The sequence below is a fragment of the Salmo salar genome, chromosome 27, assembly GCF_965601325.2.
Source record: "Salmo salar chromosome 27, fSalSal1, whole genome shotgun sequence".
NCBI lineage: Eukaryota > Metazoa > Chordata > Actinopteri > Salmoniformes > Salmonidae > Salmo > Salmo salar.
In genome coordinates this window covers 11,702,225-11,715,231 of record NC_138317.1, presented here as the reverse complement: position 1 = coordinate 11,715,231, position 13,007 = coordinate 11,702,225, and the positions used below count along the sequence as shown (strand labels likewise).

Genomic DNA, 13,007 nt, shown 5'->3' with positions numbered 1-13,007 from the left:
GTGTGTGTGTGTTTCCTCAAATTGTCTACCCATAGCCTCTCATTCTGATGGCAACCCAACTTCTTTCAAGTGAGGCCAGTCTGCTGTGATCTGGGTCACGGCACCAATGTGACAGGTTGTACTTGAAGGTTTTGCTTCATGCAACCACCCCATTGAACGATTGTCTTAAGAATCGGACCCTTTTTTAAAATGTTGCCTAAAATGACATACCCAAATCTAACTGCCTGTAGCTCAGGACCTGAAGCAAGGATATGCATATTCTTGATACCATTTGAAAGGAAGTACTTTGAAGTTTGTGGAAATGTGAATTTAATGTGGGAGAATATAACACATTAGATCTGGTAAAAGATAATACAAATGTTCCATCATCTTTGAAATGGAGTAGAAAGGCCATAATATAATATTGCAGCTTACGCGCAATTTTGATTTTGGCCACTAGATGGCAGCAGTGTGTGTGCAAAGTTTCAGATTGATCCAGTGGAGCATTGCAATACTGCACAGAAATGATATGGTACTACAAAATTTTAGTTTACACACTCCCAGGAATGTCATATATGATGGATCATTAGCTTATACACTAACTTTCACACATCTAGATGGCCGGGCGGGGTGGGTGTGGAGCCAGAGACAGCAGGGGTTCAAACTGTAGAACACAATTCCTACATTTGAATATAAAAATGTATTTTTATTAAACTATGCTACATTTTATCTCTGGGACCCTCGGGATGACAAATCATCAAATAAGATTACTGAATGTAAGTACATTATTTACCTTCAGATGTGAATGTATCAAACCAGTTGCCATGATAAACGTTTTTGTTGTTGTGCACTCTCCTCAAACAATAGCATGGTATTTTTTCACTGTAATAGCTACTGTAAATTGGACAGTGCAGTTAGATTAACAACAATTTAAGCTTTATGCCCATATAAGACATGTCTATGTCCTGGAATGTTTGCTGTTACTTACAGCATCATTAAAACATATTTGTTTTAAGCTCATATTTTGGATGATGAACATATTTGCATTTATTGTAGTAAGGTTATCAATATGTCAGTGATTTGTCTTGGCTGATCTGATTTCAGGTAATATTACTGTACAAAATATCCCTTTTTTGTTTTTTATTATAGGGACTGTTTTTACGTCTAATAGGGGGAGAATTATTATCCAACAAAATATTTTTGCGTTAATAATAACCAATTCTATAGGAGTCTTACAGGATGCATGGCAGGAAAGTCATACATTAGAAAATCTTTGATAGCAAGTGTGCTGATTCCATGGCCTGCTCCAACAGGACAGTGATGACAGGACGGGACGCGGCACTCCCTCTCTACTTCCGGCCCCTTTCACTACGGCAGAGAAACCCCTTAGATTTTCTTTCCTCAGCCAATCAAGATTGGGTTTCCGAAGACCGTGACCAATCATTAGCGCAAGCCTCGGTTTGGGCACGGTCCAGACTTATAAATTCTTTGTCCCGCCTTGCTCAAAGGGGGCATCCACATACTTCACAGTGGTCAGTGGGTCAACTGTGTGGCAATAACAGCACTCCACTTCTTCGCTTGTATTTTCTATTATAACTATCATACAGAATGAGGGAAATCGTGCACATTCAGGCCGGCCAGTGCGGTAATCAGATTGGGGCCAAGGTAAGAATCTTGAAAACTGAAATGAACAAGGCTTACATTTGGGAATGAATCAATAATGCATTGAACCATTTGTTGCTTCTCGAGACAAAAAGTTATATTCTAGGCTATGTGTATTTTAAGTTGAAATGTTCCACTTTGCCGAAATGATAAACATTCAATGCAGAATTTTCCGTTATGGTCTCATTTCGAACACGAGGTGACCATTTTAAAGTTATCTCAATGGATGAAGACTACCGGAAAGAATATCCCTTTTGTTGTCCCCTTTTCAGCCCTGTTGTAAAACGTCTACTTCGTTTTGTTCTTTATAGGCTATAAATGTATAATTTGTCAATGTGAACTAGTCGTAGAAGAAAGCGAAACAGGAAGAACGCTGACAGTTATTTTATTATAGTGAGATAACGGGTCTGTCGAGACATAATTTCGCGGGGCGTGTGGCTGTGTCCCTCTATCTGGCCCCTCTCTGCCACGCTCATTGTTTTGTGTCTGGAATAGCATTCTCTTCAACAGACTACAAAAAACAGATGTCTCAAATGAAGACTTTAAAACACAAATGATAAAACAACTAAAAATACACTTAGTCCTACAGTTATGACACTGGCAAAAACTATAGTTTCATATAGTTCACCCCCCCGCGTTTACAGATGTTGACGCACAAATATAGCATTTTCGAGACCATTTATTTCGTTTTTTTGGTGGTTTGCCAAGTCAAGGTTTCCTATAATTTTGGTCTCAGTATTCCCTTGCATTAGACATTTACATAAGTAACGTTGCTTACGTTAAAGTCAAACTTTAAAAGAGTAATGGGCTTTTTACGACAGAAACGCATGCCCTGTTGCGCATTTACACGCCGGCTCTTAGCTGAGTGCGCATAATAGACCAGTAAAATAAACCATTACTATCGCTATGATGGCAATTTCACAATTGCGATTTAAGTAGAATAGCGGGGACACTATAACCGTTGTCTTGTTGGAGCTGAATAAACGTCCTTTAAGAAAAAAAGGGGGAAAGTTTGTGAAGCAGGCAGGAGAGAGGAACGAATGCCAACAACTGTGAGACGGGGGCGTCTGGGCGAGGGGGAGGGATATGAACAAGTGGTAGACTAGCAGAGCAGATGACGTCATTTAAATGACTAACGCTAGTGATAAAGAGCCGAGCTGACACTTTAGCGTAGCCTATATGTTTCTATCCTCAATTTAGTCATCTTACACAACACCATTTGGGAACACCACCATGGAGGGTCCAGTGGGCCAGTGAAATGTAATCAACATAATTTAATATCCACAAGGCCTCAATTACTCTCTTTAAATAGGCTGTCTATACCGGTTCGCTAGATAAGTCTATGCAGCACTACCGTTTGTGGTGGATGGAAACGGGAGTGTGTCACTAGCCTAATTTGGTAGACCTAACTTGTTGGCGTGTTAAATGAGAATTTGTATTAGCACAGTGAACAAGAATTGGCCGTTTCGCAAATTTTCTTGTTATTGAGAGGGGTTAAAGAACGGATTTCAAAGTGGAGTGAAAGATCAAGAGGTGTATGATGTAACACAATGTCCTCTCTCTCCACTTCAGAATAGGGTCAGTTGAGTTCGTGTGACAGTCTGTGCCACTTCCTTAACGAAGTTTCGCCTTAACGTCTCACCCCATCAATCTGTCTCAGTAGTCTAATTCCTCTGGGATGGTCATACTTTGCCTGCTTATGCGGTAGCCAACAGAGTACTGCTTCTCTCTTAGCCATTTATCATGAATCTTCATGGATAGTCTTATTCTAGTATAATGTCTTGTGACTGCGTAGGTAATTATTTATTGGATTTGCCTCAGGAGGGATGGAACTGAGAGTGGTTTCTGAGCCAATGCCAACGTCTGCTTTCTACACTCCCTGAGAGAATTCGACTGCAATTTTTCACCCATGTGATACCGGAGAAGGTCAAGAGCACACAGCTGTGCCAGGATAGACAATGCCACCGGGAGACATTTTGAATAGTTTTGGAATTATGTAACGTATTGAATATCCATATGGTTCAACTTAACAGAATAGTTTGTCTTACATGATATTTTGTAAGTGATACCTTATATGGTATATGGCCATGTTCATCTTTACAGCAATAGTCATTTTTTCATGACATTTCTAATGCAATAATATAGTAACAACATCCAAATATACATTACTAGCTCAGCTTCCCATCCACTTGACCTCACACCACCCCACAAGTGAATGGGCTATTACATTACGTCGGTAGTTCAGCCACTTAGCGCAACCTGCACTTTAGGAGTGCTGGCCTGTATCAATTCAAGCCTCTTGTTGACTTTTATCGATCTGACCTCTTTAGTTCTGGGAGGTGATCAGCGATGAACATGGCATCGACCCAACAGGCACCTACCACGGAGACAGCGACCTGCAGCTGGACAGGATCAGTGTCTACTACAACGAGGCTTCAGGTACCACACCTACACCCTCTACAGTTACAAATAACCTTTCAACGGAAGAATGTCTTTGGTGCTTACACAGACATGTACATACAGTACCAGTCAACATTTTGGACAACACCTACTCATTCAAGGGTTCTTCTTTATTTTTTACTGTTTGAGAAATTGTGTAATAATAGTGAAGACATCAAAACTATGAAATAACACATATGGAATCATGTAGTAACCAAAAAAGTGTGAAACAAATCAAAATATATTTTATATTTGAGATTCTTCAAAGTTGCCACTCTTTGTCTTGATGACAGCTTTGTACACTCTTGGCATTCTCTCAACCAGCTTCATGAGGTAGCCACCTGGAATGCATTTCAATTAACAGGTGTGCCTTGTTAAAAGTTAATTTGTGGAATTTCTTTCCCTCTTAATATGTTTGAGCCAATCAGTTGTGTTGTGACAAGGTAGGGGTGTTATACAGAAGATAGCCCTATTTGGTAAAAGACCAAGTCCATATTATTGCAATAACAGCTCAAATAATCAAAGAGAAACGACAGTCCATCATTACTTCTATACATGGTCAGTCAATCCGGAAAATGTCAAGAACTTCAAGTTTCTTCAAGTGCAGTTGCAAAAACCATTAATCGCTATGATGAAACTGGCTCTCATGAGGACCGCCACAGGAAAGGAAGACCCAGAGTTACCTCTGCTGCAGAGGATATGTTCATTAGAGTTAACTGCACCTAAGATTGCAGCCCAAATAAATGCTTCACAAAGTTTAAGTAATAGACACATCTCAACATCAACTGTTCAGAGGAAACTGCATGAATCAGGCCTTCATGGTCAAATTGCTGCAAAGAAACCACTACTAATGGACACCAATTAGAAGAAGAGACTTGCTTTTGCCAAGAAACACGAGCAATGGACATTAGACCGGTGGAAATCTTTCCTTTGGTCTGATGAGTCCAAATTTTTGATTTTGGGTTCCAACCGCCGTGTCTTTGTGAGACGCAGAGTAGGTGAACGGATGATCTCCGCATGTGTGGTTCCAACCGTGAAGCATGGAGGAGGAGGTGTGGGGGTGCTTTGCTGGTGGCACTGTCAATTATTTATTTAGAATTCAAGGCACACGAAACCAGCATGGCTACCACAGCATTCTGCAGTGACTCTGCATCCCATCTGGTTTTCCTTTAGTGGGACTATCATTTGTTTTTCAACAGAACAATGACCAAACACACCTCCAGGCTGTGTAAGGGCTATTTGACCTAGAAGGAGAGTGATGGAGTGCTGCATCAGATGACCTGGCCTCTACAGTCACCCGACTTCAACCCAATTGAGATGGTTTGGGATGAGTTGGGAATGGCAGCCACGTGCTCAGCGTATGTGGGAACTGCTTCAAGACTGTTGGAAAAGCATTCCAGGTGAAGCTGGTTGAGAGAATGCCAAGAGTGTGCAAAGCTGTCATCAAGGCAAAGGGTGGCTACTTTTGAAGAATGTAAAATATAAAATATATTTTGATTTGGTTAACACTTGTTTTTTTTGGTTACTACATGATCCATATGTGTTATTTCATCATTTTGATGTCTTCACTATTATTCTACAATGTAGAAAATAGTAAAAATAAAGAAAAAACCTTTGAATGAGTAGATGTGTCAAACCTTTTGACTGGTACTGTATATGCAAACATGCATATATGCATTTATTCTACTGAAATTGAGATTCATTTAAATGATATCCGTAATGTAATGGGTGAAAATATCAACGTGGCAAGGGATACTGAATAGGATCACTCAATTCGTGGACTAATGGAGGTGTACAGGACGTGATATATTTTGTCCTCCCCCTGGTGGACAGACAGGAGCTCCACTTCCCTTGACATCATATAGCCCATTGTTCCCTGCAGTATTGAGCTGGTGTGTGTGTCTCTCTATCTTTGTCTCTCTTGGAGGTGGCAAGTATGTACCCAGAGCGGTCCTAGTGGACCTGGAGCCCGGCACCATGGATTCTGTCAGATCCGGACCCTTCGGACAGATCTTCAGACCAGACAACTTTGTGTTTGGTAAGGAATGAGATGGGTATGAGTTTAGTGGTGCTTGGAAATGTATGGGACATATCACTTTTAGTTACCACATAGGGAAATGAAACTGAGTGATAAAAAATACATATTATGAAACAGTCCTGTCATTTTTGAAGTAAAATAGGGTTTTAGGTGTTCTCCTCTCTTCCCCTTTTCTCCTTTAAATGTCCTTCCTTTCCTCCTATGTTTCTAGGTCAAAGCGGTGCAGGAAACAACTGGGCAAAGGGCCACTACACTGAGGGAGCAGAGCTGGTGGACTCAGTCCTGGATGTGGTGAGGAAAGAGGCTGAGAGCTGCGACTGCCTCCAGGGCTTCCAGCTCACCCACTCCCTGGGTGGGGGCACTGGCTCGGGCATGGGCACCCTGCTCATCAGCAAGATCCGTGAAGAGTACCCCGACCGCATCATGAACACCTTCAGCGTGGTGCCCTCCCCTAAAGTATCAGACACTGTGGTGGAGCCCTACAACGCCACCCTCTCGGTTCACCAACTTGTAGAGAACACAGACGAGACCTTCTGCATTGACAACGAGGCTCTCTACGACATCTGCTTCCGGACCCTCAAACTCACCACGCCGACTTACGGAGACCTCAACCACCTGGTGTCGGCCACCATGAGCGGAGTGACCACCTGCCTGCGTTTCCCCGGCCAGCTCAACGCCGACCTCCGTAAATTGGCTGTCAACATGGTGCCTTTCCCCCGTCTCCACTTCTTCATCCCCGGCTTCGCCCCCCTCACCAGCAGGGGGAGCCAGCAGTACCGTGCCCTCACCGTTCCGGAGCTCACCCAGCAAGTGTTCGACGCCAAGAACATGATGGCCGCATGTGACCCGCGTCACGGTCGCTACCTCACTGTCGCCGCTGTCTTCCGTGGCCGCATGTCCATGAAGGAGGTGGACGAGCAGATGCTCAACGTCCAGAACAAGAACAGCAGCTACTTTGTTGAATGGATCCCCAACAACGTCAAGACCGCCGTCTGCGACATTCCTCCAAGAGGCCTCAAAATGGCCGTCACCTTCATCGGCAACAGCACGGCCATCCAGGAGCTGTTCAAGCGTATCTCTGAGCAGTTCACCGCCATGTTCCGCCGCAAGGCCTTCCTCCATTGGTACACCGGAGAGGGCATGGACGAGATGGAGTTCACTGAGGCAGAGAGCAACATGAACGACCTGGTGTCTGAGTACCAGCAGTACCAGGACGCCACCGCTGAGGAGGAAGGTGAGTTTGAGGAGGAGGCTGAGGAGGACGCTTAAAGACAGAATGAAGCAACACGAGCGAGGTGGAAGAATGAAGAAAAGTCCTACAGAAAGCCGGAAAATAACAAAATACCACAAAAAGAGGAAAACAAGAAAAGTGCCAAAAGAAAACCGGAGAAATACTATAGAACGTAGCTGAGAAGAGGGGCCCAATTGCACACCCAGAAATGGAGGATCAAATCTGAAAATGGCTGAAATGGCTCGACGACAACAGAATGTGACTGGACAAGGGAGAATGAATGTAAGGAGGAGAGGAGTGACAAGCAGCATAATGAACAAATAAACCGGACAGTCTGCATTCCATTTACTGTGACACCATTTAATAAATAAATACGTTAAGAAACAAAATTGTTGAAAGAAAGTTAAAGAAGAAGCCTGTGCCTCTGACAAGATTGTTCCTGTTATTTTCAGTGTTATTTTTGTTGTTGCCGTGATTTTGCATTTAATCATGTTACAAATAAATGTGAATGTGACCACGTAAGCACTACAGGACCTCTCACCCCACAGTTCTGATTTTGAGACTATGGTTATTAACTTATAGCCTGGTCCCAGATCTGTTTGTGCTGTCTTGCCACCAACTTCTATGGTCATTGCCACATCATTGGCAAGCAGATCTGGGATCAGACTAATTAACTTCTGAACGGTTGCTTGATTCTGGCCTGACTTCAATGAAGGAAGTCTGCGCCACCTGGAGCCGCCCTCCCCCAGACGCCAACCAACGTGTGTGAATACAGGATGACGCAGACAAAGATGGGATGAGATGAATCAAGGGATTTAGTTTGATAGTGCCAATGGAGCTTTATAACAGACAACAATATCATGGCAATGACCAGTGAACATGTGTTGGGTTCTACCAGTATTATCAATCTCAGTGATAGTGGAACTGGAACATACTGGGGAGAGGTCCAGGAATTTTATTCCATTTGACCATAGCAAGGTTTTGAAACAAGATTATCTGAAGGAACCTCTGCAAATGTGTGTGTACAGAACATTTTAGTAAATGTTTACATTTTTAACCACTATTCACATAGATGTCATTGTTATTTTAGGTCCAAGCCAGGTTATCTATCTGTCCAAACCCGGCTATAGTGTCCGGTATTGTTGACATCTGTACTGCACTATGAAGGGATGAAACTGCAACTGTTGTATGTGTTTTCTTTGTTTTTTCTATTCTGATTCTTAAAATAATTATCTCTGAGAAAGTGAAAAGCAAGGTGCCCCTGGGGAGAAATAAAAAGGCCTTTTTAGAAAACCTCTCTGGTGTTATTATTGGAAAATAATATTGTGGTATAATGAAGCAATAATACATTCACAATGAAACTATTGCAAACATTTACTGTAACACCCTTGCATTGAACATTTAGAAAATCAGTTGAATAGAAACAAATATTAAATCAATAAACTGTTGGGCAAAGGCAAAACATCCTTTGGGTGTTTAGGCTATTTGTTAAACGAGATTATAAAATAATATGAATAAGCGCTTGAAAACAGCAGATAAACCCAAATGATCTTCCAAAATATTGCTACCTTGACTAACACACTAGATTAGCATATGTAGATTCCTCTGCCTGGGTCTGTGATGAATTCCAAAAGGGCATAAGCAGTGGCAGACAAATCAAATTGTATCTGTCAGATCATGCTTCGTAAACAACAGGTCTGGAATTGGAGAATCGATTGGCTCTTCTTATGTTAGTACAAACTCAGAGAAGGGAAGGGAAAAAAGAGTAAAAACAGATAAATGAAAAACGAATTAGGTCATGAATGTAGGGCCATTTTGAATTTGTTTAAATCATCAGCCACCACTGTAACTAACCTCCCTATACGTGTGATATTGTAGCCTACAGGATATCTAAAGCTGTAAAACTATATTTATATTTTTAAACATTTGTTGGTATAAAACAGTTATATTTGTTCTTTTTTTAATCAAACATCAAGGCAAACAAGATGTGAAGTCATAATAAGCAAGGGACAATCAACGATGGACTATGCGTTCTCGGAAAATAATGTGTGGAACACATACCATGGCGATATTTTAACAAATGTACCGCTAGAAATCTGGTATTTTGCAGTTAGAAATGTGTTCAACATTCACTGAAGTAGCTAGCAAGTTTACTAGATAGCAACAGTAGTAGTTCCCTTGGTAACCAAACCATCAGTCCTAGCTTGCTATTTCTGAAAATCGAATTCAACAAAGCCAATAATGTTTTCAATTCAACTATTGCTTTCAAAAGCAGCTCAAACATAGAACATGTAAGAACTATTGCCATTGAATTCTACCGTGTAAATATAGGCCTACTGTGCATTATTTAAGCAAAAGGTCCAGAGGGGGTGTGGTAAATATACCACGGATAATAAGGGCTGTTCTTAAGCGACACGCAACCCTTAGGGCCTGGATACAGGCCTTAGCCGTGGTATATTGGCCAATTACCACAAACCCCCGAGTTGCCTTATTGCTATTATAAACTGGTTACCAACGTAATTAGAGCAGTTAAAATAAATGTTTTGTCACACCCCTGGTATATTTTTATTTGATTTATTTAACCTTTATTTAACTAGGCAAGTCAATTAAGAACAAATTCTTATTTACAATGACGGCCTACAAAATGGAAAAAGGCCTCCTGCGGAAAGAGAGACAACACTACATAAGAGAACAACATAGCAAGGCAGCAACACATGACAACACTTAACATCCTCCAAGATGGCGTAGCAGTCGGACGTGTGTTTTGTCTTGTACCGTCCCGTGTAAATATCGTTTTCCTCGTTTTTTCGTATATATTTTAATCTCACTTTCCATCTACGGACTGAATATACTCTCCTGCAACCCGCCTCACCCAATGTGGTACGGATCTGCTATTTTTATACTTTTTAACCGGAACCCCCATCAGAAGCTAGCCAGCTAACTAGCTACTAGCTAGTAGTCAGTTAGCCACTGCTAGCGGTCTTCACCGTTAACTCGGACACCAGCCAGCATCAGCTCAGTCAATACCTGCCAGTCTGCACAGCGCAATATCAACCCAGAGCATATCGGACTGCTTTTACTCTACCACATCTCCGGATTCCTACCGCAAGCTCTGAACATTTACACCAGATCATCGCAACTAGCTAGCTGCAATCCGAGTGGCTACTCCTGGCTAACGTCTTTGTCCCGAAACAAGCACCAGTTAGCCTTGAGCTAGCCTTGAGCTAGGCCCATCTCCCAGCTAGCCAAAGAGGTCCACCAGCTAATTCTTAGGCTACAATACCTCTTTTGCCAATTGGCCTGGACCTTTTACTGCCGACACGGAGCCCCGCCGATCCATCACTACTGGTCTGCCGACGTAATCGTCCGAGGTGGTTTCAACAGGCTCGTCCGTTGCGAAGTCACCGAAGGCCCATCTGCTAGCCCCGGCCCGGGCTGTTTGAATCGCCGTGTCTCCAGCTTGCCTAGTGTAGTAGCGACTACTGAATGGCTCCCTGACTCACCTATTGCTACTCATTGAACCCTATGATCACTCAGCTACACATGCCTCTCCCTAATGTCAATATGCCTTGTCTATTGCTGTTTTGGTAAGTTATTATTGTCCTATTTCAGTGTAGAGACCCCAGCCCTGCCCAATATGCCTTAGATAGCCCTTTTGTCCCACACATGTGGTGACCTCACCTGGCTTAACTGGTGCCTCTAGAGACAAAACCTCTCTCATCGTCACTCAATGTCTAGGTTTACCTCCACTGTACTCACATCCTACCATACCCTTGTCTGTACATTATACCTTGAATTTATTATTCCACGCCCAGAAATCTGCTCCTTTGACTCTCTGTTCCGAACACACTAGATGACCAGTTCTTATAGCCTTTAGCCGTACCCTTATCCTACTCCTTCTCTGTTCCTCCTATTCCCCAGGCACTCTCATTTGTTGACTTCTGTAACCGTAAAAGTCTTGGTTTCATGCATATTAACATCAGAAGCCTCCTACCTAAGTTTGTTTTATTCACTGCTTTAGCACACTCCGCCAACTCTGATGTCCTAGCCGTGTCTGATTCCTGGCTTAGGAAGGCCACCAAAAATCCTGAAATTTCCATCCCCAACTACAACATTTTCCACCAAGATAGAACTGCCAAAGGGGGCAGAGTTGCAATCTACTGCAGAGATAGCCTGCAGAGTTCTGTCATACTATCTAGGTCTGTGCCCAAACAATTCAAGCTTCTACTTTTAAAGATCCACCTTTTCAGAAACAAGTATCTCACCATTGCGCTTGTTATAGACCCCCCTCAGCCCCCAGCTGTGCCCTGGACACCATATGTGAATTGATTGCCCCCATCTATCTTCAGAGTTTGTACTGTTAGGTGACCTAAACTGGAATATGCGTAACACCCCAGCCATCCTACAATCTAAGCTGGATGCCCTCAATCTCACACAAATGATCAAGGAATCTACCAGGTACAACCCTAAATCCGTAACCATGGGCACCCTCTTAGATATCATCCTGACCAACTTGCCCTCTAAATACACCTCTGCTGTCTTCAATCAGGATCTCAGCGATCACTGCCTCATTGCCTGCGTCCGTAATGGGTCACTGTCAAACGCTCCCTAAAACACTTCAGTGAGCAGGCCTGTCACATTCTTCGTCGTCTGAAGATAAAGAGAAGTCATTGTCGGACCAATACGCAGCGGGGTTATGTGCACTCATCTTCTTTATTATATTCGGACAAGAAGGAGAACCAAAATAAACACATACACAAAGAAACCACAACGACTATACACATGCTGGTAAGGCACAAGGCTATACACAGAACAATCTCCCACAAAGCACTCAACAAACACATACCTATATATAGGACTCTCAATCAGAGGCAACTAGAAAACACCTGCCTCCAATTGAGAGTCCAACCCCAATTAACAAAACATAGAAATTCAAAAGACTAGACAGAACATAGAAATACACTAACATAGAACAGTGCCCAAAAACCCCCGGAATACATAAATCAAATACCCTACTAAACAAACCACCACCCCGAACCACATAAAACAAATACCCTCTGCCACGTCCTGACCAAACTACAATAACAAATAACCCCTATTACTGGTCAGGACGTGACACGGCCTTTCTAATCGACCTGGCCTGGGAATCCTGGAAGGATATTGATCTCATCCCGTCAGTAGAGGATGCCTGGTTGCTCTTTAAAAGTGCTTTCCTCACCATCTTAAATAAGCATGCCCCATTCAAAAAATGTAGAACTAAGAACAGATATAGCCTTTGATTCACCCCAGACTTGACTGCCCTTGACCAGCACAAAAACATCCTGTGGAGTTATGCATTAGCATCGAATAGCCCACTGCAATGAGGCTAGGAAACACTGTCACCACCGATAAATCTACAATCGATCATTTCAATAAGCATTTTTCTACGGCTGGTCATGCTTTCCACCTGGCTACCCCTACCCCGGCCAACAGCTCTGCACCCCCTGCAGCAACTTGCCCAAGCCCCCTACCCCCACTTCTCCTTCACCCAAATCCAGACAGCTGATGTTCTGAAAGAGCTGCAAATCTGGATCCCTACAAATCAGTTGGGCTAGACAATCTGGACCCTCTCTTTCTAAAATGATCTTTTGTTGTTGCAAGCCCTATTACTAGCCTGTT

General features: G+C 42.8%; 1 protein-coding gene across 1 annotated transcript; it reads left to right on the top strand.

The window, feature by feature from the left end:
• The first annotated feature begins 1,436 nt into the window (after nt 1-1,436).
• Nucleotides 1,437-7,877, top strand: LOC106588409 (tubulin beta chain). Its single transcript, XM_014177355.3, has 4 exons — nt 1,437-1,644; nt 3,972-4,080; nt 6,008-6,118; nt 6,330-7,877. Exons 1-4 carry the CDS (start codon nt 1,588-1,590, stop codon nt 7,385-7,387), a joined length of 1,335 nt encoding a protein of 444 aa, XP_014032830.1. The 5' UTR covers nt 1,437-1,587; the 3' UTR covers nt 7,388-7,877.
• The last annotated feature ends 5,130 nt before the right edge of the window (nt 7,878-13,007 follow it).

Coding starts and splice junctions, on each gene's coding strand:
- LOC106588409 (XM_014177355.3), top strand. CDS start 1,588: ATGAGGGAAATCGTGCACATTCAGGCCGGCCAGTGCGGTAATCAGATT. Junction 1,645..3,971: donor GTAATCAGATTGGGGCCAAG/GTAAGAATCTTG, acceptor TGACCTCTTTAG/TTCTGGGAGGTGATCAGCGA. Junction 6,119..6,329: donor ACCAGACAACTTTGTGTTTG/GTAAGGAATGAG, acceptor CTATGTTTCTAG/GTCAAAGCGGTGCAGGAAAC.